General features: G+C 35.3%; 1 protein-coding gene across 1 annotated transcript; it reads right to left on the bottom strand.

The window, feature by feature from the left end:
- Positions 1 to 99: 99 nt before the first annotated feature.
- Positions 100 to 26,071, bottom strand: Smp_137650 (hypothetical protein; the record flags this gene model as incomplete). Its single annotated transcript, XM_018795548.1, has 16 exons — positions 26,007 to 26,071; positions 25,397 to 25,489; positions 24,122 to 24,464; positions 23,875 to 24,086; positions 23,128 to 23,327; positions 21,584 to 22,023; positions 20,494 to 20,941; positions 18,110 to 18,328; positions 16,917 to 17,105; positions 13,805 to 13,899; positions 11,600 to 12,013; positions 10,154 to 10,568; positions 3,925 to 4,131; positions 2,625 to 2,888; positions 925 to 1,046; positions 100 to 121 (listed from the first exon to the last, which is right to left on the bottom strand). Exons 3-16 carry the CDS (start codon positions 24,364 to 24,366, stop codon positions 100 to 102), a joined length of 3,492 nt encoding a protein of 1,163 aa, XP_018649850.1. The 5' UTR covers positions 24,367 to 24,464; positions 25,397 to 25,489; positions 26,007 to 26,071.

The following is a 26,071-nucleotide window of genomic DNA, read 5'->3' as shown; positions in this document are numbered from 1 at the left end:
TACATAGATGAAAATCAGCAATTCAAATCTATACAATACCGAAAGCATCTGGACGATGTTTTGATTTCCTAGCTTAGAATTCATTCAAATGACTAAGCATCAATGAAAATGCGCATAGAAGCTCTGGCAAACAAAAATAAGAAAAAAATACGTAAATATAAAAATGCAGAATAGTATATAGTGGTACAACAATGAAATGAATTGCTTCAATTCCGTAAACAAAAAGTATTAACAAGATAAAATATAATAACCATAGAGTATTACGAGATATCGCAGCAGTGTGGATCTATGACCCAAGGCGAGCGCTTAACCTTATGAACACTGGAGCGAGATAGGGGATAAGGAGTTTAAAAAGTGGACCATGGTGAAAGCAAGCACTTGAACCGACTTGTCATTATTTTCAATGAGTGAACGAATTCCTACAGTACGTTTAAAGACGATGAAATTGTTTTTGTTGAGATGGCTTCCGAGAACTACGACGGAGCCTACAGTGGACCTAAAGGAGCCAAAGAGTTCTCACTCAATCAGAGCATGATGGAGCTTTCTGGAATATCAATGTGGCATGCTATTATTGGACAGTAGCATAACATGCCTCTGAGGATTGTCTGAATTATAATGTTGATATAACAAACGCTAATATCTATAAATACCAATGATTTTCTGTACATTTTGATTATTATCCAACAAGCACTTCTCCAGTCTTCAAATTTGCGACTATGGGGATTCTATACGTTACCGTATTCTGCGTTAATCAAGTAGCGAACATAACAGTTTTATAAGCTAAACTCGCTTCACTATTTAATATATATATTTAATATATATATATATATAATAAGATGGTCAAGATATGAGTATAATCCACGCCTAGCCATATTACATGTGTGATTTCAAACAATGTAAGGATGAAAACCAATAGTACTTACTCTGACAAATAGTTGAAAATCTTTTAAACTAGATTTTAATGCACTTGTGTAAGATTGAATTAATTCTGGAGATAATTGTTGTCGTGGCAGAAAGTAATCTTTTAAATATGTGTACAATCCATCCTGCATAAATTGTAGAAAGAAAAAGAACGATCATATTAGTTCGATCTGATTGATTATCGGATCAAAAGCGACAAGTGAAGAATAGCAAATGAGTTTCATTTTGGGGCTTGGGAGTTTTTCTGACATTAAATAAATAAATAGACCATTAATGTACATGCAATTTAAAATGCTTAATCAAGTCCACTTCAAGAGTTGATAGGCTGATAAAATAATTTTATGCTACAGTGTTGAGGTAAGATGTATCATACTACACAAAAATAATGAATTGACTGATGATGCTGTGGATCTTTACCTATCGAGTTGGGTTCAACCAATGTGTACCTACCTCGACGTGAAATTTCGACAAGTGTAGAAGTAGGTTGAAAGAAAGCAAGAGAAAACTAAACCGACACAAGATCAATCCAATTTGAACCGATATACATATATGTCGTATATATTATTTCGATTTTAACTGACTGAGATTGTAGGTTAAACAAACTTAACCTACTTCGGTTTAATCACACAGATAATAATATCATCAACCCTATAAAGGGTAAATATACATAAAAACATGTACTTGTTAAATGGATCGAAGAAACCGAGATTGTTACACATAAAATTAATAAACGCAAACAAGTATCACACAACAGTTTTGCAGTCGGATCACTTGATATAAAACTGCAAATTTATGACTTAATCTATTTTTATATCAACAGAAGAAATATAGTGAAACAAAAGTGTGAAATATTGTATCTAACTAGACGCTTATAGAGTTTGTAGATAGTGTTGCCATTCTATCATTCATTATCAAAATAAATGTCATGAGTCAATTTGCAAGATACTAGGTTTTAGATGGCACTCAATCAGTTGTACACAACGTAAAACCTGGTATACGTATACATCCGTGTAAGCTGCCATAACTTATTAACATAACGAAGTGAAATTGCTAGGGCAAATCACGGAGTAGTAGAAACAGTAATACGATTAGTGGTAATGGAAAGAATAAGGAGTATAAGACATGATTAAGAAAAAATAGATCGGTAGTTCTAAGTAAAAATAAAGAATGAGTGAGTCTATTTCACTGTGAACGATTATTAGCCATGCCATTCAAAGTATCTCCGGGCGGAGCCCAACCGGATAGTCTGTGTTTACCTTTACAATTCGATCCAACAGTTGGTAAATTCATGAACTGATGTTACGTTTTGGTTTGGCAAAACCTGGCTTTCTTTTAATCTACTTCTACACCAGTGATCGCTGAGCGACAAGATACTGTTAACTTCTCGAATATAAAATATCATGTGTAACCTCTGAGTGATCTTTGAAGCCCAGTATTCACGAACTTGACAATAAGTGAGAACTTAATAACTGTACAAAATGCTTTATTTTGATTAAGTATAATTAGAAGTTTTGTCATGATATCCCATAAAACGCTTATAAAATTAAGAACACGATAGATCAACATAGTATCTAACTTCCATAATCCTATACCAATGTGAAAGCAATCAACTTTTTAAACAGGTAAAAAACAGAATCAATTAGGACATTTATCAAATTCAATAATAAAACAAGACTGTCACTATAAAAAAAAACACAACTTACTTGTTTTTGATACAAAACATGTAGACTTTCAGCAATTTTATCCAAAGCCAATATAAATTGACCATCATTCAAACGAAAAATAGGAGATATTGGACCAAGTATAAAAAATGGAACAAGATGTGGTAACAAGAAATCTTCATAAAATTGTAAATTATGAGCAGCTGATTGTATAAGTTGTAAAAATAATATTATGCCTGAACGTAATCCAGTTGGATCATCAGACTCTAAGCAAGCTTGAACTTGTCCAAGTACTGTAGAAAGATTCTAAAATGTTAAATACACACGGTACATATAGTGTAAAGAAAATCTATGATAATTGTAGTATATTGAAGAGGTGTGTGTATTTCTACGTGTATATATGTCGAGTTTGAAAAAGAAGGTGAATTACTGATTACCGTACGAACCAGACATGAGATAAGTATCTTTTGCCATAATTATAGAAAGTGTGCTAAAAGGTGATTTTCAACACTACCCTACAGTAACAACGTTGTCTTCATGGTTAAGGCTTGACAATGAAGCTGACATATGTGAATATAAATGGAAGTTGTGTAAAAAGTGAAGAAGAGGTCCTATATATTTTAATAATAAAATGGTCGGTTGTATTTCAGATCTCCATACTTATGTTTGTTGTATATTGTCAGTCAATCAGACATAATCGACGTAGAACCCAACACAAATATGTAAGCCGAAGTTATATATATATATATATCAGCAAGACCAAATGTGTACCACAGGAGTTGAAATAACAGTAGTATCAATAAGTGAGAAAAGTTATTGACTAAGCAATACGATTCAAAAGGAAACCATGAGGTTTATATGAAGAAATACTTGGATCTAAGATAAGGAATGAATGTCCTCACACAACTATAACCGATTATGGCCACTGTCATTCATCATCTCCAATCGTGCGGACTCCAAACAGATAGTCCGTACCTATTAACATAGGGCTCAGTTTAACAGTCATTGACTTCATGAAGCGATATCATATATTGTTTGGGAGTCTCAAGTTTTTTTAGAATACTGTAAATTTGCTCTTATCCTGGTGGTATATGAAATTTATCAGTGGTTACTGCATTCAGAAGTCTATTATACTTAACAATCGACTACAGATTCCTAGACTGGACTATGAATTATAATTATTCTAGAAAAACTTAATTACATAAAATAGATGACGGACTACAGCATAGTTCAAAGTTATTATTCCATATCACAACCCAAAGTAATGACTTAACAAAATAAACCATGATATAGAATAGATAATAATCATTATACACTATAGTTTATAAACAGAACAACTAACTTGTACAATATTTTCACTGATAAGTTGTGAAAATACATCAGGAATTGATTGATATATAGTTTGAACTAATTGAAGATATCCACGACGTAGTAATTTTTTCTCTTCAAATAATGTTGGATGATTCGGTGGTAATGATTCATTTAACGCATTAATAATAACTTCCATTAAATGTGGTAGGCAAGTTGATAAAAATGGGATACTTTGGTTCTATAGAACAAAACGAAAAGAAACGAAACGAAAGACAGGATAAAATGAAGCACATAAAATAAACAAATTACACTTACATATGCCCAGTGTATAAAAATACATGAAGTCAAGTTTACAACCAAATATCTACATACCACTGCTCAATATTTTTAGTGTCATCAAGTTCTTTAAATTAGGTAGATGGTTTAATTGAGCAGCTGTTAATATCGTTCTGGACGATATCACCGGAGTTTACTTCATTTAGAAGTGAGCATCTTAGTTACTCCACAAGCATTTAATTAGTTTGTGCTAGTGAGATAACTATACGACTCATTTCTACATAAAGTAAGCGCTGATGATGTTGCTTAGAATGACAATGAAAGGTTCGCAATTGGGCTAAGCAGCTGAAAGAAAACTCAACAGCACAAAAAGCATTTACTTGAACTGCAAATCTTCTTCCTTGCTAGTTAATTTGGTTGATTTCGACAACTACTTTTGATCAATACATGGCACTAAAAACTCTATCTACGCTACTACAAATTACTAACGAACAGACTCAGTTTCATTAAGGAAACATTTATTACCCAGAATTGTACATATTTTATTTGTTAAACCATTTATAAGTTAAAAAAATGAGAAAATTCTTAAGGTTACTACTGAATTTATTTAGTATTATACTAACAACAACATTTTTAAGAACTCTTTATGGCTATCAATCTATCTAATCCTAAACTCTGGAATGATTTAACATGTAGCAGGAATAATAAACCTGGGGAGTTGGACAACTTTAAAATATATATAGAGGCAACATTAACTACACCTTGACTATTCGATGAATCTTAACATGCACCGATAGCTGATTAACCACTCTATAATTTGAAGACATGAATTGGTCTTACTAATGTCGAATTATTATTGCAGAGTTCCAGATTGGAGAATGTTGACAAAAATAATAGGCTATCAAAAACACTGTATGCAAACTCACAGTCGTGTTGAGAGCTTATGACGAATCCTCATTTGAAGTTATGCCAATAATTAGTGTTCTTACAATCACTATTGCTAAACTAAATTTGATTTTGAATGCAGTAACAAAAACAATAAGGTAAATTTTAATGGACAGCTATGACTTGTATTAAAACCCAAAACAAGTTAGGTCAAGATGAGACACCTAACAAGTAATTAAGGGATTTATATCTCTGTTAATAAAAATATGGCGCACAAAATCTTAGTTTAACTAGTCTTACTTCATAAGTGTACTAATTCACTGAAGATGATGAAATGTTCTTCAACGAGCCCTTAAGTTCATTTACTTAATACGTATACATAGCCTTCAATCGTCCAATTTTATCTTCCGGTGTGTTCTGCAATCTGAACTGTGTTCCCAACTGGCCTCTAAATGTTCTCCCAAACCTGTACTTTCGATGCACTAAAACTCTTCCCTCTGTCGAAAAAATGTTTCAACTTCGAAACCAAGTTTCTCTGCACACTATTTACAAACATTCTGGTGAGTAACGTCCACTACAATAGTACTGAGTGGCAAAATTATGTAGTAAAATATGCAACGTGACTAGTGTTCCTCAATAGCGGAGTACTAAATCATGCTACAAATTCTAGCAAAAATAACACTTATGTTGTTCCCATACAGAATTATTTAAATGTTTCATCTAAACCGGATATATATTTTAAAATTATAGACATCTAAAAAAGAAGCAATACAAATTAGTGATTACATGAATATTTTTATACTAGAGATAACAGATCACAATGAGATAAACGGTTAGGTCAAAAACCGTAGCCTGATTTTTTGAGAGCATACACAATAACAGACAAACAACTTAAAGTATTGTTTACTCAATATAGAGTTCAATAGCATAGGGAAAGAAAAATTTAATACACATGCATTAATTTTATACAGTAGTCAATAGGTTTCTCAAAGTTTGTGGCCTATAGCTATGATGTAACAAGCAAACAATGGGACTAATGATTACTAGCTTACACCTGTTACCCCCAATGGAGCATAGGCCGACGACCAGCATTCTCCAACCCACTCTGTCCTGAGCCTTCCTTTATAGTTCTAACCAACTTTTGTTCATTCTTCTCATATGTTTCCATTTCTCCGCGAAAAGTGTTCTTTCGTCTTCCTCTTCTCCTTTGGCCTTCAGGATTCCATGTGAGTGCTTGCCTTGACTATCTTCCCAGGCACGCTGTAATGTCGAAGAAGCCTCCATAGTGTTGTCTTGTCCACGCTATCAAAAGCTTTCTCGTAGTCAATGAAGTTGATGAAGAATAATGAATTCCATTCGATTGATTGTTCCACAATGATCCGTGGAGTTGCGATTCGGTCTGTACACGATCGATCCTTACGGAATCCAGCCTGTAAATCTCGAAGTTCGGCGTCTATGGAGTCCTTCATTCTGTTTAACAATACCATGTTGAAGACTTTTCCTGGTATTGAGAGAAGAGTGATGCCCCCGTAGTTATCGCACTTGCTGAGATCGTCTTTCTTTGGTATCTTGATCAGAAGTCCTTTTTTCCAGTCTATTGGTACTTGTTCTTCGCCCCAAATCTTACTGAAGAGGATGTGGAGTATCTTGGCAGTTGCTGCTACATTTGCTTACAGTGCCTGTGCCGGGATGTTGTCTGGTCCCGCTGCTTTGCCGCACTTGATTTGTCTAATGGCCATGCTGACCTCTTCAATTGTTGGTGGGCCAACATCGATTGGGAGGTCTGTGGGTGGGTTCAGTGGAGCTGGTCGATCCAAGAGTTCTTTGAAGTGTTCTACCCACCTGTTTCTTTGTTCTTCAATGTCGGTGATTACTTTGCCTCCCTTGCTTTTCACTGGTCTTTCTGGTTTACGGTAATTTCCAGCAAGTTTCTTGGTTGTATCATACAGTTGTCTCATGTTTCCCTCTCTTGCAGCCTTTTTCGCTGTCATTGCTAAATCTTCCACATATTTACGTTTGTCGGTTCTTATGCTCCTCTTCATTTGATTGTTTACTTCTGTGTATTCGGCTTGTGCCTTGGCTTTTTCTGCTCTTGTTCGGCTAGTATTGATTGCTGCCTTCTTGTTCCTCCTTTCTTCAATCTGATCAAGTGTACCAACAGTGGACCATTCCTTGTGATGGTGCTTCTTGTGGCCCAGAACCTCCTAACATGTTGAAGTGATTGCCTCTTTTATCCCTTTTCAGTTGCTCTCCATAGTAGTTTCTTATCCCTTGAATAGATCGTGAAAGGCCTGGAACTTATTGTTGAGGGCTATCTTGGATTTGTTGAGTTTGTCAGTATCCCGAAGAAAAGCCGTATTAAACTTTTGTGATGTTGTCCACCCCGTTGTCCAGTGTTTCTTAAGTTTCGATTTCATATTGGCAACCAGCAAGTGATGATCTGATGCTATATCAGCTCCTCTCCTGGTTCTCACATCCTCCTGAACTTTTTGTTGATGCAGATATGGTCAATTTGGTTCTGCGTAATGTGATCCAGTGAAGTCCGTGTGGCTTAGTCAATGCAATTATGTGGGAATATAGTGAAGCCTATGTCCAGGTTATAGAAGGCACATAGGTTTGCAAATCTCTCACCATTTTCGTTCCTCTCACCTAGTCCATGTTGTCCCATGATGTCTCCATATCCGGTGTTGTCCATCCCATACTTGGTATTTAGGTCTCTCATCAGAATGGTCAAGTCCTTTGTTGGACACTTCTCGATGATTGTGTTATGTCCCGATAAGAATAATGAATAGTAATTTTTGGGATCCATTTATGGACTAATACTATGCGTATATTTTTATCGGATAATTGTTAAGTAACTAAACTATTCATCTTCATGTCTATCTCATTATGAGCTTTATTTTGACCTATGAACTATTATTATATGATTTACCATCCTTGAGTTATGTACTGTTTATCAATTACTATCTCCTTTATTCACAGCCACACTTGGCTAAATCTTGTACAAATCTTGTACCAAATGTTGTTGGTACGATCTGGTCTGTCTGGTTGGTATATAAACCCAGTATGTTTGAAATAAATGATTCATTCCGCAGAGGCTGAGATTGGTGTTCTGGACTTAACTGGCTGGGCTAGGCAGAAAGCAGGACCGATAAATACTCTAGGCTGCTCGCACGGGTTTTATGAGTCATTGGTCCGATCGATAAATCATTGCTCTTTAATTGGCATTATTACCACGTTATACATTAACAGAGCATCCAAGCCACCAGTTATAACAGATTGACTGCAGACTATCGTAGAATTGATCTTTAACGTCTTTGTTGTAGCAATTGGTAGGCGCATAGCATTGGATGACGTTCATTATAATGCCCTCTTTCTTTGTTTTGAAGTAGGCGTTGATAATCCTTGGTCCATGGGATTCCTATCCTATAAGTGTATTTTGTGCTTGTTTGGACAGTAGCAATGCAAATCCTTGTGCATGTTGGGCATTTTTTTCTTCATGGCCGGAGTACAACAGAAGCTCCCCCGAAGCTAGTCTTTGTTGTCCAACATGTGTTTCACTGATTCCAAGCACCTCCAGGTTGTATCTCCTTATTTCTGTAACGATTTGAAAGACTTTCCCGGCCTCCTACAATGTGTGAGCATTCCATGTACCTAAAGAAATAGTTGCTCTGGTTGCCAGAAGGGGCATCGGCCTTGTGACTTCCGAAGGAACTCGGGTTTCACCATGAATCGTCATAACTCTTCTAAATGAAGACCTTCTGACTCCCAGGACAAAGTTTAAATGGTTTGAATAATGTTTTCTGGTTAGTGTTTTTTTAGCGAGTTAGTTTTCTATGGGATGGGGTCGCTAACCGCATGCCCAAAGCTCATTCTTTATCCAAGCTTGGGGTCGGTAGTAGCCCCCGGAGTAGCTCAGGCGGAGTCACATCCAAGTTCTAATAAGGTTACTTACAAAACTTTTTCAATTATCTTTGCTTTAAACTGTGTTAATTTTTGCGGTGAATATTTTTATGTACAAAATCTGTCATTCTATAGTGGTAGGAGGAACATCTATTCTGTTAATCAGTCCATTTGAAAGCTCGTGTCAAAAATCTAGTCTAGTGACTAATTAATTAACATTATATCAACGTACATCTATCGACCAGGATTCTGTGTATCATGACAGTAATTAAAATGTGTTCACAACATACTGAAATTTTCCTTCAAAATAAGTGTCAAAAGTGAAAAAAAATCGATTGTTAGAAATGTGAATTGGATTGAACCAAAGTGTGAATCAAGTTAGAACACATTAAAATATATCAAAACAAAATGTTCTCAATGTACCATAATCTAAGCAATGCCTACAATATCTAGTACTATTCAGAGAAAAAAAAACATGCAAAAAAGCTGAACACCTTTGTTCATGTAATAATGAAGCAAAGGTGGATTGTAATTAGCAGTGAAGTCTACGATTTATAATTCACCCCATTTGGAACTCATCATATGGATATACCTAAAACCCAATGTTTGTGATCATACTGAGATTCGAACCTAACACCTATCGCTTTATAAACGTGGATTTAGCAAAAATGGAATATAATTAGTACCTGTAACTAAATAGCAATATCAAGGCAATCCACTTAGAATTGACATCTGCCAAAATAGATTGACCAACTGTAGGCTTTAACATCAACAACGTAGAAACAAAAATCCCTTACAATCAGCAGTTACAAACAATGATACAACAAAATTATTGATAATCGTGCAAATTCAGTCAGCTTTAAGTTTACAAAGTCATCCATGATAACATATTATGGTGTGTTTAGATCAATGAAATATACTAGTTTTTCTATAATAATAGTTGTAAAATAGCGGAAATAACTCAGATTTTAGAATTAATGTTTACAATTAATTTGATTTATAGTTAGTTTCACTGGCCATTTATTTAGTAGATTCACGACACAGAACATTATGAAACATGATATTCGTATACCTTTAATCTATTGAAAAAGTGGTTAAGAATGAAACAAAATAATTGAAAAACAAAAACACTTATAGAATGTAAATCAAAAGAGAAGTGGGAAAATGTTTGCAAAACAATTGTGACTAGTTTATACCTTATATCTGAGTACTACTTGTGTAACAAGAGGGATTATATCTCTGATTTCTTTCCAACGTTGTTCAGCGTCAACTGTATCTAACACTTGGCTGGAAGTAGTATAACCAGTGACTGTAGACTGCAACGGTCTTACCAATTTAGGAACAGCGTCTACAAGCGCAACCAATAAAATATCCGATGTCAAAGTACTTCCGCATCCAGTGGAGTTCGATTCATTGGTTGGCACAATACAAGCAACCATTCGATGCAAGAATGCACGAACACCGGCGCATGCAGCTTGTCGACCGGGACTAGCAGCTTCTGTAGGGAAACGCGATAATTCTGAAATTATGAGACGCATTGCATCAATTAACACAGCTTCACATCCAGAGGTCATAACAGACTTTGGTTGAGAAAATACCCGAGTTGTTTTCCTAAACAATAAATACAATTAAAGATACGCAAACATTAGGAAATTTCGAATTAATATAAAACAGGAACAAATACTAACACGTACGTAAAAATGAAAAGGAATATGAGTGATATACTTTAGTGATTAATTGTTTCTTAATTTCCTTGGTGAAATATTTCCAGGTGGAATAAGTAAATTATGTAAATGATCAAGAAGTAACACGATTGTTAATTAATCGTAATGACATGATAATATCTAATGTTTCACAATATTATGTATATCGATCAGTTAGAGAATAACCTTCACGAACTGACACAATGTTCAATAACATAAAGGCGTATATAAGACTGGTTAGCGGATTAATGTACTAAAACGTATTGATATGGATATGTATACCGGTGAAATCTACAGTAGAGCTGAGTAATTTAATCTGTATTTGTAATTTATTATGATTAAGTTTAGCGACTGTAATTGACTGTAAACCAGCGGATATAAAGGATAAAATCTAATGAAATATTTATGGCTTTCAACAAAATAATAGGAGTTTAGATTGTAATTGTAGGGAGTGATCTTCATGCTTAATTACGTAAATTGAAGTCAAAACATTTGGGAGGAACTCCCAACGTTTTAGTTCAGCAAGCAGAGAGTGGTAACCACCCATTGAAATAATTCTCACGACACTACCAAATTTAAGCATAAAATGAGACATTATTTAGTCTTCCAACCTCAGCATCAACCAAAAGATGAGAGATGAACATACTGAATACCTTTGCGGTAAACGGTTGAAATCGTTCCACAGAAGACTACAGCGTCTTTTTTACAGGTCACGCAAAATCACAACTGTATGGCTTCAAAGGAATTTTTCGGAGATAAAATTGAAGTAGGTGAGAAGGCGGTTAGAACCTGAGACAGTGATTTGAAGTCGAGTGCTTTAAAGAACTAAGCCACCGCTTCATTAAACTTTTCTAATTGTATCACCACTGCTGTACCAAATATATATATATATATATATATATATATATATATATATATATATATATAAAGGAGACTTACGTAATAAGATCAGTAACTTGTTTCACTAAAATTCCACGGACATCAGCTACTTTCGGATCCTGTTCAGTAACATACTTTGTCACAAATTGATTATACTGAATCATAACAGGAGTGAGTAGAACACGAAATAATTCTCCGACGCGATCTTCACCGTTGTTATTACTATTCGTTGAATTAGGCAGTTGGATACCACCTGCAGCGATAAGTTGCGCAGCTGCTTCATAAAGGAAACCTTGTTCAGTAATACCCAAGCCTGTTTTAACAGACTTTACAAAATTCAATGTATTTCCATTGACGAAACCACCATTTCCATTTAGTTCACCATTTAAAACACTAGAATCTGGTTCTAATGATAATTCTAATAAGTCGGAGAAACGTGAAAGATATTCTTCGGTATGTGGAAGAAGAGTTTTTCTATATTTATAAGAAAAAACAACGAATAAATCTAATGTTGGATAGAATAGAAACAGCAAATTATCGACATGCAATAAAAAGTTATTTTTAAACATTGTTTCAGTGATAATAATGATAAAAACTAATTTTACTTACGTACCATCTTAATGTATTTAACTACGCTATTTGCATATGATGGTCGGTGATACTGTGATTCGACTGTCTAAACCAAAAATGGATGGGAGTTCGAGCCAGTGACACATTGACTGAAAGTCAAATATGTTTATCCTCAAGTTATCGTGTTTTAATAACAAAATAAAAAGCTACAGTACGATCTGATAGGGTTTTCAAATCAATGGGAAATACTATTAGATATCCTAGCATAAAACCGAGAAACATTTGGGAAACGCGAGGCTTACAGCTAATGAACTGGTGCAAAAGGATAGCTTTTGGATTAATGGTTGTTAGTTTCGGTATAATTTCACACTCTTGCATGGAATTCTAAATATTGTGCGATTCAGTAGCATGAGACCTCATTAATCGAGTCTAAAGAAATAGAAACTGGAAATAATATGCTCTAGCTTTCTCTAGAAATAGTGGGAAAACAAAGTATTTGAAGGGAAACCAACTTGAATATGTAATTTAAATATAATATTTAGCATTATACAATTTTTCAGTAGCTCTTTGTACCTCATGATTTCTTCTTGTTATGCTTGACATATTTCCTGATGCTTTATTGTATAAAGCTGTTTTTATGTAACAAAATAGGTAAATAAAAATAAGTTATCCTACTATTTGTGTATTTCAATCCGTTAATCACTTTATTAGAATAGTTAAAACCATTCAGATCAATAGTCACTCACATCAACAGGTTAGGATAATAATAGTAATATATGTCGAATGAAGCAATTATGTGATTTTGTTTTGTTAAAAGAAATATCATCGTTATTGTGTAAACACTGAAGTCATAGGACTTAACCCAGGTACCATTTATGTTAACACTTGATTTAGTTTGATATGTTATGAACCTCAACCAAAAAATTAATATGTGAGGCTTGACCATCGAAATGTGAATCTAAAGACATTCAGTTTTATTATTACGGCGTACTGTTGTGTCACTATTTTAAGGAAACTATAACAGAAATATGGTAATCCTATTATTATCGAAAGAAGCTAAATTATGTGGTTACAGAGGAGTTTCAACAAAATAAACAGTAGTCGAGAATTGTGAGCACCCACTGAGCAATCATTCAATCGTAAAAAACGTAGAACCTGGCACATATATGCATCGGTGGGAGTCGTTGCACGATATGAACACAATGGGATGAAATTATCAAGACCAAAGGTCAAAGTGGTAGGATTAGTAACAGTATTATATATAAAGACAATTTTCAAGGAATAACTGAAATTAAACTATGATCAGTGTCAAGAGGGATGGCAAAACGATTTTAAAAAAGAAACATTTGAGAATAATCAATCCAGAAGACGGATGTTAACCAAATATCATTTGTTGATTTATTTCAAGCAGAAATAGGGCTTTAGAATGATAAAAAATAAGTTTCTCCAAAATTACATTTTAAAATCTGTTGTAGGTTGTAGGAGGAGAGAGAAACAGCCAAGATACGCTTCGTGAATGAACAATTGCTGAATAATTTTGATTCGTCTATCGATAAACAGGAGAAATTAGGAGACAGAATAAAAAGTTCACTGTTAACAGTACTTTAAAAAAAGTAAATTATATTGGAATGAAAGGAAATACGGGAGAAAATTCCGATAACTGATCATAAAAAAGTCTTTATGAAATGTGCTTACTTGTGTGACTTTATCATGCGATTAATTAAAAAAGCGCAGCGAATTTTAACACTATGCCATGGACTATGCAAACCTCGATCATCAACAAATGCGAGCTAAATTGAAATTAAATGAAAAAAACGAAACATTTATGATCAAAACCATACACAGTTTATCTTTTTTGTTTGTTGCTCCAAATGAATGTTACATTATCGGTCAACATAAGAAAGAACTGAAAATTTGTTATTATGACTGCGAATGTATGCGCTAGACGGATATCCATTATTCTTCAAAAAGTTAAAAATTTTTATTAGCAATTGAAGGTGACATTTTTAGTAGGACAGGTCAGTCATATGTGAATGTAGAACTTGGTACTTATTTGCAACAGCTGAATTTTTCACACTACATCAACATAGAGAGATGTCAGAGTAGTATTGGTAGTAATGTGATGTGGGCTACTTATAACGACATAAGTAGCATATATCGTGAGTCAGGAATAGGATATCTGGCAACAGAAGATTGAGAAAATCAATAAGAGAAGAACAGAAACAGAAAGCAATAGGTGTGAAATTCAGAAACAATGAAGCCTAAGACAATTAATGGACTTTTGCAAATGAAGTATCAGAGTATGATTTTTCTATTTTATCAAGCAACGTTGTAATTTGTGCTAAATACATAATCGGTTGTCCTCACCTGTGTTCTCCTTCACTACAGTAATAGTATTGATGGTAGTAAAAAAGATCAGGAAAAATAGACATAACCGGAGAAAACATGGATTAGTGGAATTAAGATTTTAAAATTACAGAACTTAGGAGCTAAGATAGGACAGTGAGCTAATGCATCCGCGTTACAGCAATGATTCCGAGTCATGTCACTTAAAGTCTGTAAGTAAAAACTACAATAATCGGGTGGACCCAAATCAGGTAGTTTACACCTACCTTTCTACATGGATCAGTCCGACTACCAATGACTTCATGGGGCGGAGCCAGATTTTGTTTTGGGCACTCTTGCCTTTCTTTGAACGTAAATATACACCGACCTACAGTGCGCGTAGAGGTAGGCAGTACCTGGTTGGGCATAGGTAATGCTTGCGTCAAATACCTCAGTTGATGAAGATTCACTGCCTGACTAACCGACTTACCGTGGTTATTTAGCGCCTTGCACCTAACCTACGCTACAAATAACGTAAATCACCGAAATGAAATTGCGTTTTCTGAGTTCGTACCAAGATCTTATTAGACACTAACGCATAAGGAGTGACGGGACTGCCAAGTTAAACGAAACAATTTACGAGCTCAAAAGGAAGTAATTTTTTAATCTGAAGAGTTATTCAATAGACTGAAAAGTAAATAAGTTTATATTCTAAGGCAATGTTTATTGATTGAATCCTTTCCTTTTAATCGAACAGTAATGAGTAAAGTCCAACTATAAATATGATTAGCAGTACCTCGCACTATAGGTTTCATTAAGAGTAGTTTACCTCATGTAGGCGGAAAATTATAGCGTGTGTAATCATAAGTTTTTTACGATAAAGGAATATTTGTATTAGTTTAAAAGTCATTTTCGAAACTGGTTTACACAAACACATACAAATATCATCTGTATATATTTACATCTCCTGAACATTATCTAACCAACGAAGGCAGTCTTAGGTGAATTTAATCTAATCGGATGTAATCAGTTATTCACCAAACCTACATATTATGCATTCAGATTAAAAGATAGACATTGAATCTATCTATATACCTGTTGACGGCTCTGAGTTATGCGACACATGAGGTTAACAATACATAGACCGTCGTACTGATTAAATCTTTGGAGGCCTGCTTGAACATCTAAACTACCTGTTTGCTGCTATCTAGATATTTCAAAAAGTTATTTGTTTTTGTTTGTTTTAACACATCATTGTGTCTAATAATCGCACAACCTATTCAGGTGCGTTTAAGAAAAGTTTACAACCTTTCACTGCACAAATTACAAAAAAGCCTAATAAAAGACATCATGGTTGCTGGCAATATGCAGCGAAAAAAATGTTCATTATTCAGATGTCGATCCCTGAACTGCTAACTTCTAACTGGCGACCACTCAATATTTATCGTCGGGATCGACCAAGAAGTAAGAAACAGAAACTTGTTGAAATACTTAGTGACGAGAATTCTATATTATGCCAAAAATATGATATTGAATAAAGCTAATAATAATCAAAAATAAATTTTGAAAAATTGATAATTGTTAGTGGGAGGAATAAGAGTGATCATATATTTACACACTGAGTTCAGAACCAAGCTTACTGTGTGATGGTTACACGTATCAGTCTGCTTGCTATGAACATGACCTCAAGGCTAAAAACCTATATTTTTAAACCATATAGCAACAAATCTATATTCTTGCACGTACAAAATCGATACACGGTAAACTGAATCTGAAAAGATTACGTATTTACTGATTCACTAAATATAATTTAACTGGCTAAAACCCATTACTTTGTCTTTTTATACAATTCTGCAAGTTTTCCCAATCGAAATGTCCAGCCTTACGTGATCTTCATACATGGTTGGCGTTTTTTCTACAATGGTATGTTGGTGTTACAGTAGGACGCTTTTGCACTTCTTCAAGAGTCATTCTAAACATTATTATGCCCGATAACGTCATCAATCTACTTCAGGGTCTCAATAAAATCCATTCGAAATTTGACTCTTAGATAAGCTGGGGATAGATTATGTAGCATTAATAACAGCTCACATTACATCAGGTAACTTATTTGAAAGACAATTTCCTCTACGTGATTGTGCATTATGATGGTAAGTTATCTACCTCCACAGTTGTTTGAGGTAGTCGTTTGCAACAAAACTATTGTTTGGTTAATCAAATCTATATAAACCACCACACAACTAAATGGTAAAACTTATTGTGATTGCGCAAAAAAATCCCCATTTGACCAAAATGTGATTTGGACAAGTTTCTTGTTAATAAATAAAAATTATTTACATTTATTTACATCACAAAACATGACTTTATAAAGAAACAATAACAACAAATAACATTGGTGTCTTTAAGACATGCACTAAAATTAGACGGCATTAAAAAGTAAAGTTAATCTAGTTAGATAACAATAAAAATACAAAAGACATACCATCACGTTCAAAAGGTGTTCAGGTACTAGTGAAAAATAACGTTCATACCGAACCATTATTTCAAAATACTGCAACTGAAGAGCTTCATGCGGTAAACGAGAGACGGAATCACTGCACAGAATAGACATTATTGATACCATAGTTTCATGATGAGGAAAACTTTGACAAAAATGGTCGTTTTTACTGGCCTAAAAAACAATTATGTAAAACATTAAATGAGACAGATAACACTTATCATACATGTGAAGACACTAATCATATATATATATATATATATATATATATATATATATATATACTTGGTATTCGGTTAGTGGGAGGGCCATTAGGATCCCCAAACTGAAACAAGATTCGAACTTGTGACTAAGTTGTTAAAAGGTGTATTATGCAAAGACTAAGTTACTTTTCCAACAAAATGTAGTAATAAAGTGGAGACCGAAGGCAAAATAACTATCTACTGTTTCTTTAATACTACTCGGACAAAAGAAAAACAAGATACCTGGATTTAATTTGGCTCTAAAATGAGTAATCTAGATGATACAAGATGAACAGAGAACGAGTTAAAACAATAATGATATTTGTGATAGTAAGAGAGACTAAATGTAAGGAATATAGTCAAAAAAGGTCAGATAAACTTATGGAATAAAGCGTATGCAACAATACGGGAACTCTGGATCAAATAAAAGATGGGAAACGAGTCTATCTAAAGCATTGAGATAGACTGAGCCATGTTACTCCTTTTCAATTACTGGTCATGGTCAGATAGTCTACATATATCATTACAACTTAGTTCAACAGTTGGTGATCCCATGGACGGACGATATTCTTCGGTATCGCCACACTTAGATTTCCTTAAATCTATCCCTACTTTGGTCAACATTACGTATTGCGGTAGATGATGGTTCGGAATATGCAATGCATGTTTCCGCCACCTCAGTCGCTGGTACCGTTAACCGTTTCACTACATTCGTTTAGTATCCTATCACTATAAAATAGGCGAGCAATACTCCGAGAACATCTATTAACGAATACAAGAAAGTATGTCATCCAATTCCAAAATCCACATTTTACATCCATTAAGTAAAACGGAGTAAAGTGATGATGCACAAAATATTCATTCATTAGTACATACGCACACAACAATAACAGTATGTTACAGTATTTAAAAAAATTGAATACCTAATAAACCTACTTTGCAAATTTCTCCGAACAAATAGAATAAATTCAAAGTCACATCAATTTGTTGCAAGTGTTCCAGAGGAAATGAAGATTTTTCCATACCACTTGAGTTGAGTAAATGATGAGAATGTCTAACCAGTTGATGTATGGTATCCAATACAAATCTTTGATCTAGTTGTGTGATATTTCCAATTAGTGTGCGTAGTTCATGTCGGTATTCTTCATATTCACTCTTGAAGAATAAGAGGATGGAAGATGAAAGTCATTTACTTAATAAATAATAAGTCGGCAAATAATGCACGACGAGGAATTCTCTGAGGGGCACATTCGTAGAACATGTCCAAGCCACTGAAGTCGATGTCTCAAGATGGTGACACCGATCGGATTATCGTCACTGAGACCGTACACACGATGCCAAGCCTCTGCATTACTAACATTGTGTTGCCACTGGATGTCAGCAATCCTTCGGAGACAACGATGGTCAAACACAGAGTTGTCTAACGTCCCCAACTCGGAGAGGTCAGGTTTCACGAACTTAGAGCAAAACTGCTCTCACCGATGCGTTGTCGATTCGACTTTTTACAGCCAGACTAGCATCACAAAGGCGCCAAAGATGGCCCAGATTAGCATAAGCTTCTCTGGCTTTCGCTATACGTGAATCGACCTCATCACTCACGCCACCACCGGCACTTATATAGCTGCCTAGACACACGAACTTCTCTACTACTTCAATCTGCTCACCACCCAGTGTGAGCACAGGATTTGAATCCTGCCAGTCTTGTACAAGTACTTTTCATTCGAAGGTGCAAAGCACAGACCGTATCTACGGACACTGATTGCCAACTGATTAAGTGCGGGTTGCATGGCTTGAGCATTATCGCACAGTAAGACAATATCATCCGCATACTCAAAGTCGAGAAGTTCTTCTCCAGGCGACAGTTCCACACCATTATTACTTACATCCATCAGAGCTGTTTCCAGAATGTCATCGATGGCAGAATTGAAGAGGAATGGTGAGATTGAGCAACCCTGTCTAACCCCACTGTTCGAATGGAACAATGGAGAAAGGCGGTTGTATGCCCTCACTCTGCCTGAGGTGTTCGTATATAGGGCCTTTAAGATGTTAATAAACTTCTCAGACACACCCCTCTTCAATAGACAGTCCTAGAGAACAGTCCTGTCCAACGAATCGAAGGCAACCCTGATATCAAGAAACACTACGATTGTTGGCCTGTGATAAGTAGGACGGTGTTCTAACATTTGGCGGAGGGTGAAGATGTGATCAATCCAACCTCGACCAGAACGAAAACCAGTCTGCTCCTCGCAAGTCAATCTTTCTCGGGTTTTGAACAAGCTACGAAATATGACGGAAGCCAATAGTTTGGATGCAATCGGAAGTAGACTTATCCTCCGACAGTTGTTATAGAAAAAAGTGAATCCTTTTTGAAGACAGGGACAACTGTCGACTCATTCCATGACGTTGGAACACTCTCTAGCTCCCAGACCTTTGTAAACAACTCAGTCAATTCCTTAGCCAGAAAGTCACCACCATCTTTAAAAAGAGGAGGTAATTCATCTGAGCCCGGTGATTTGTAGCGTTTCAAGAGTTGGAGGCCACCTAAGCGACTCTCTTTTTGTGCCTGGACTCCAGACCTGTGCATTCAAGCTTCCGGCTAGTACTACAATACGTGTCGAACGCACTTTCATCCTTGATTGCATCCGGGCTGCAATCTGTCGGGTCATTGGCGGAGATGAGAAAAACACATTTTTTCTCACGCCATTTGTTCCCTCAGGACCTTGGAGCTCATGTGCACCACGTGTTTGGAATAAAGGTTTTTCCAACTGCCCTGGGTGGATCCTGCATTTCCACCGGCCCGGTTAAAGCGCCAGACATCCGCCTTTCGTCCTCAATTTCATAAACAACACCCATGGTGTGAGAAGGCAGTGAGTATGACTTCCCTGGCAAAGGCTGTATACGCGTGGCCGTGTGAGAACATTTCATTACATAAGTTAGCCCGATATGATATTAACTTATTTAAAACTTCTTGGTTATCCCACTCAGTAATGAAAAGCGACGATAAACGTAATTCCGGTTCAACAATGATACAATAATATTATTATTCGTACACAACTGACAATACCCAAATCATAATTGTATTGAGTACTGATGACAAAATTCTCAACATTCGATTGTTATATAAAATGTTTATACAAACAAATGAATCGAACAGCTTATAGAATATTAACGTAGCTTGTACTTAGCACAAACCATCCATGATTGCAATTTTAGATATCTGAGACTAACAAATAATAGGCGGACTGAAAAAATGACCGTTTTAATACAGATAGCTTGCAGTACTGTTCCGAAACTCGCTTCTTGCATAAAAAAATTCTTACCTCATCATCATCTTGATTATCACGAATCGGAAGACATTTCATCTTATCTATACATGCGAATAGAAGACGTTTAACAAAAAACGATCTAGTTTCATTTATTTCCAGATGACCAGGTGATGTAGTGTTGTTCAACCATAAAGGATTTGTAGAATCCAATGAAGTTGAACTATTACGATTACGTGAACGGCGTCCACCTCCTGGAGATAAAAGATTTTCTGACGGATGATTTACGACGCTTTTCAATAGACCCAGATAAGAACGAAGAAATGGTGTAACCACTTGGCTAATTTGTTGCTCTTTATGTTCAAATAAACGCACAGCAACATTTAATCGGTCTTCCAAGGCTTCCAAAGCAATGGGTAGGAATAAATTATTATCTGATTCAGATCGAAACTGATTATTAGCTTGATTTGAACTATTATTTAGCCAAGTTGCTTCATACAAGTTCCTAATAAAACAAAGTTTGAAAAAGGAATGGTTTTGTAACAAGTATCGTATTTGTGATTGAATGCTTTTAAAGAGATGTGAGGGCTAATGATATTATCCGATTGCCTAGTCAAAATAGATATGGCAGGGTTTGAAACTTTAATCAATGATTTTAATTGTACTCATTAAGCGACCAAAGCAAGAACTAGGTAATTACAGAAAGTGTCGAAGAATGTATCAAAAGAGTGCGAGGTCCTAACTGTTTATCACTATGAACTGCCAACGCGATACAACCGTATTCGAGTTCCCAGTTTTAATAGAGGTTTAAACCGATTTAATCGCCAGTTGTATAAAGTACAGATTATCTGGTTATCATCGAAGCCGCAGTTTAGTTTCAGTATTCCCATCTGTTAGGTTACTTTTTATGACTTCTAAAGACACAATATACTCCATTCATGGTTGTTTGACACACGGCGAATCATCAAACATCAACTGAAGTGTCCATCAATACGTTTCGCATATTATTTAGATCAGAACATAAAACATGAACAATCAAATTACCACGCCCTAAATCCGCGTAAATGCATGGACAACCTGTAAACGCCTCAGTATATCATGATTATGATAATAAGACAAAGAAAAATCAAAATAAACATTAAATTACCTGTACACAAACAATAATTGATTTCCCATTGCATCGATCAAAGTAGCAAATGTAGATAAGGATTCTAATTGATCTTCATTTAAGTTGTCACAAGTGTCGTTAGCTGAATTCATCATGAAATTTGATATATTTGGATCATTAATTAACATAGATCCTAACTGTTCCCAAATACCAGTTAATAATCTTAATTTGTCAATTACTTGCATACCTTTATTTACAAAACCTATCAAATATAAATAAATCCCGCAACGAATGATTGCATTTGCTGAATTATTATCATCATTATTATCAATTGATAACTGCAACAATCGGCTTAATAATGTAATCCATTCTGTATTGGCTACAAGTGTCAAATCAACCCATGATGCATATAAACCAATGGTATGTAGAATTTTTCGAATCAGACATGCATTCGATTGACATGAATTAAGAAATCGATGCTGGAAAAAAAATCATATTGGAGCATGTTAAATTATGGTTATGTTATACGGAAGCAATTTATTTTGCCAAGAAAAGTATATTTAATATAATACGATAACATTACTACTCAACGCCAAAAATAAGAAATCTAGATAAACTACAAGAATTCGTCGATATACTTTTTGAGATCTATTTAGAGTTATTATCACAGGTGAACGGATATCGTTTAGCTTTTCTCATATTGACTGTTCGAGATATAGACTAGTATGTCTCATGTGGATGTGAAAATATTAACCAAGCAGTAAATATTATAGTGCAGTTGCAATTTGGCACATTCAATCCGTAAAAATGTGGGGTAAACCTTTTCAAAGTCCTCATATTTTAAGGTTCATAGGTAGCTAAACAAATACCCCAAAAGTATACCATAATATACGACCGTAAAATAGCGAAACATGAAGTATCAACTTTTCTGTAGAGTGAATCCATAATTTGAGTGTCATTAGGATGACCAATTACGTAGAAATGTTAAGGCGGTCGCAAGAATAGTCGAATTTTCTTAATAAGGCTAAAATCTCTTCAGAAACGATAACCGTTTGCACACTTTTTATTAATTCGATTTTCCACATGACCTTTGCTCACTGATTGGTTGTCACGTTCTCTTAGTTCGCTAAACTGCCACATGTTCGGTCATATTCTGCTACTATAGTAACAACCTTTTCGTACCAATTTCGTCTAAGTTGCTTGTTTACCACATATATCAAGTTACCTGTTATTTAGTCCTCCCCCTGTATAAGCCGTCGAGGTTCGATGTATTGAGTATAATTGACTGCTGTCATTTCTGAGGAGAACCGAATGTATTAGGGAAACTCAGTCGTTTTCATTCCTAAGTCCGTAACAACGTAGGGGGTACTGAACCCCAATAACAAGACAACGGTCACTTTGTTCTATTATGCATGTTAACCTATAACTGTTTTGTCAGTATGATCAGCCAGAGTTAAAAGCTCTGAAATATTCAAGTGACAGAACAAAAATCTCACAAAAGAGTATCTGCTAGTAATTTGATTATTTGGTTAAGATTTCGTAGAAAGCGAGCTTAAAAAGCCAAAATGTAGATTATAACTCACTATCAATTGATAGCATGTATGAATCAGTGATCCAATACATGATTCACGCATTGCATCTTTGAGTTCATTACTCCGTCTAAGTTCCTCGGTGGTTAACTGTACATTTCTTGATATGATATAGCTGTCCAAATCAATGAGAATATCAAGGAATAGATCGACAGCCACTACATCAGACTTATTTCTTTCATTGACTTGTCCATCTTCAAAAAATTAAATAACACAAGTTAATATGGAATAGGTATTACAAATATTTCATGAAAATGAAATAGATATGTTAATGATTACGAGTTTGATTAAACATGAATTACAGGTTTAGTTATCGTTACACCTACGGTAGTTTGAGTAGAAAATCCATATAGTATGTAGTCACAATAGTTATGATTCAAAAAACTGAACTTATGCACGGTTACTAGTTCGCACTGAATAAATTGAAATTTTGTTAAGTAAAATTCTCATTCAGGCACTTAGTAAACATTAAACAGAGAGAAGGGATATTTCTTGTTGATCAGAATGCAACCATGGCTCCACACTAATTCACATACTAGATATTATGTAACCACTCAACCGTTCACTTACATTTTTTTTACTTCAATTACAACTAATTATTCTGATTACGAAAATCACTCTGTACCTACACTTGCAGTGGTGCAGCAAATAACTGCTCTAACCTAGATATTAGTCTAAGAAATATACAGGAAAAGATAATAACCAATCCACAAGAAATCTAGAGAATTCAAAAGAACCAACCTGTTGCTTCAACAAGTAATCCCAAAAGATCGTCAAACAGAGAAGACCAATGATTTGGATAATATCGTATAATAGCTAATGTAATTAACTGGCCAGCTTTCGCTTCAAAATATTTAGGTTTTCTGATCCCATCAACAGGATTAATGAAATATCTCAACCACTGACAGGCAAACGTTGCGAATTTTCGTGCCTCATCTGGTTGAACGGGTAAACTAAAATCTCAAAATCAGAAAATCATATTACTTACTCTGATTTTAAATTCTCCTCAAGTGCTCTACAACATAGGAAAAAAAGGGCAGATTTCTGATCCCCAGGGAGTGCATCTACATTTGGGAGGGTCGAATTAGAATTTAACAAAACGGAAGTGCATATTGGCCAACCATCCTCTGAACTGAGGAACTGTATTAACTTCAATACATGCTTTTGACAGTTGTTGTCTTTACCTTGTTGAGCGTTGAAAACGTTGCACAGTTCCGCAATATTGAAATCCATTTACTTATTCACATACACTGACAAAAGGCACGATCCGAATCTCAAATCCACAGGAACTCGATGCCACTCGAGTACCATAAAGGTGGTTGTCTGTTAGGCTGAAAAATAAGTATTGAAATAAATAAAACTCAAAGAACAATGCATCTAAAACATGACAATTTTAGTATGAGATTGGCTAATGAGGTATCAAGTTTTTTTCAGAAAAAGAAATTGAGGATAAAAGGCGAATGTCCGGCGCTTTAACCGGGCCGACGGATATTCAGGATACACTTAGGGGAGTTGGAAAACCCTGATTCCAAACACGTGGTGCGCATTGGCTCCAGGGTCCTGAGGGGAAAATGGCGTGTGAGCAAATTATTAGTCACCGGATACCATGGGACCGCATTTTCTTACGATGCTCCACTGCCCTGTGGGTCACACCTTAAGGTCAAAGGCTAAGAGTGTGGCCCCTAAGAAAACCACCTGCTTCGGTCTGGGCACCCGGGCAGTATCGTAGCCCTCACACAACTAAATAAAATGACCTTCTTTTGTGTGGCGCATATATATCTGGTGCGCCCTTGTACAAATATTTGTGTTCAAATACATAAATTTATCTAAACGTGATGGCTAAGAAGCATATTCACCACCAAGTCAACTTACTCACATAACACTAAGACAACAGAAGCGGTAAATGTAACGAAGTGTTGAGTGAAAAGAACTAAATCTAATAACGTAAAACGTGAAAAGACAGATAGTTAAGATAGTGACTACACGTTACAAACAGAATGTTTATCTCGTAATATTCTTTCTACGATTCGTATAGAGCTCCATCCAAATGACTAAATAACTAGAATTGATGCAACTCAATAACTGAGTACGTGTTCTCGTACTACAGTTTTACCAAAATGTATCATCCACAAGCTAGTGACAAAACCCGGGTTTTGGACCAGTATATATATATATATATACATAGTTTGAAGACCACTAAATCATCAAATGATTTATATACTATTACTGGAAGAACAAAAAAACTGAATATTAGAAGGCTTACCAGAAACAGTATGGGAAAGACAGATAAGTGTTGTCTTGATTAGTTAGGTAGACAGTCTTAGTAGGTTAAACCAAACGGGGTTTTTATTCAATCCTAGAAAAGAAAAGGGCAGAAATGAAAGTCATACGAGCTCTGCCCTTTATGCAGAAAAAGATGGCATGACTAGTATAAAATCATCGCTGTCAAATTTTATTCACTGATCCAAACTCTACAAAAATCAAATCGAGCCCAATGAACTAAAAGTTCCAGAGAACACAGGTAGATTAACTTCTAACAATTTGGTAGCTATAAAAACGTGAGTATTTGATGATGGAAGTTGAGACACTCATTATACTACACAGAACTTGTACTTTTGGTCCCTGAAAAAATATCCGGCAGAACACGTATTTTTGAACAACTGAGTTATGTTGTATTCCTCACCAACCCACCTAGATGGTTATTAAACCCAGGAACTATGTATACATAGCAATACATTGATGCTGGAACACCAAATATTTAATGAGAAACGAAAAAGGAAGATTATTCTTAAAAATACTGACAACTGGAATCAGAAACACTGATTGAACACAATCTATAGTTGACTAGCAAGGTCATAAGTGGATAAACATACAAGCATGTGGTCAGTGGGGCGCCGCACCACGAGAACGTTAACTTGGGAAGCGCGCCACTTTCAAC

The sequence above is a fragment of the Schistosoma mansoni genome, chromosome 2 (assembly GCF_000237925.1).
Source record: "Schistosoma mansoni strain Puerto Rico chromosome 2, complete genome".
NCBI classification, from domain to species: domain Eukaryota; kingdom Metazoa; phylum Platyhelminthes; class Trematoda; order Strigeidida; family Schistosomatidae; genus Schistosoma; species Schistosoma mansoni.
Note: the sequence above shows the minus strand (reverse complement) of the source record. Positions and strands in the feature narration are given on the sequence as shown.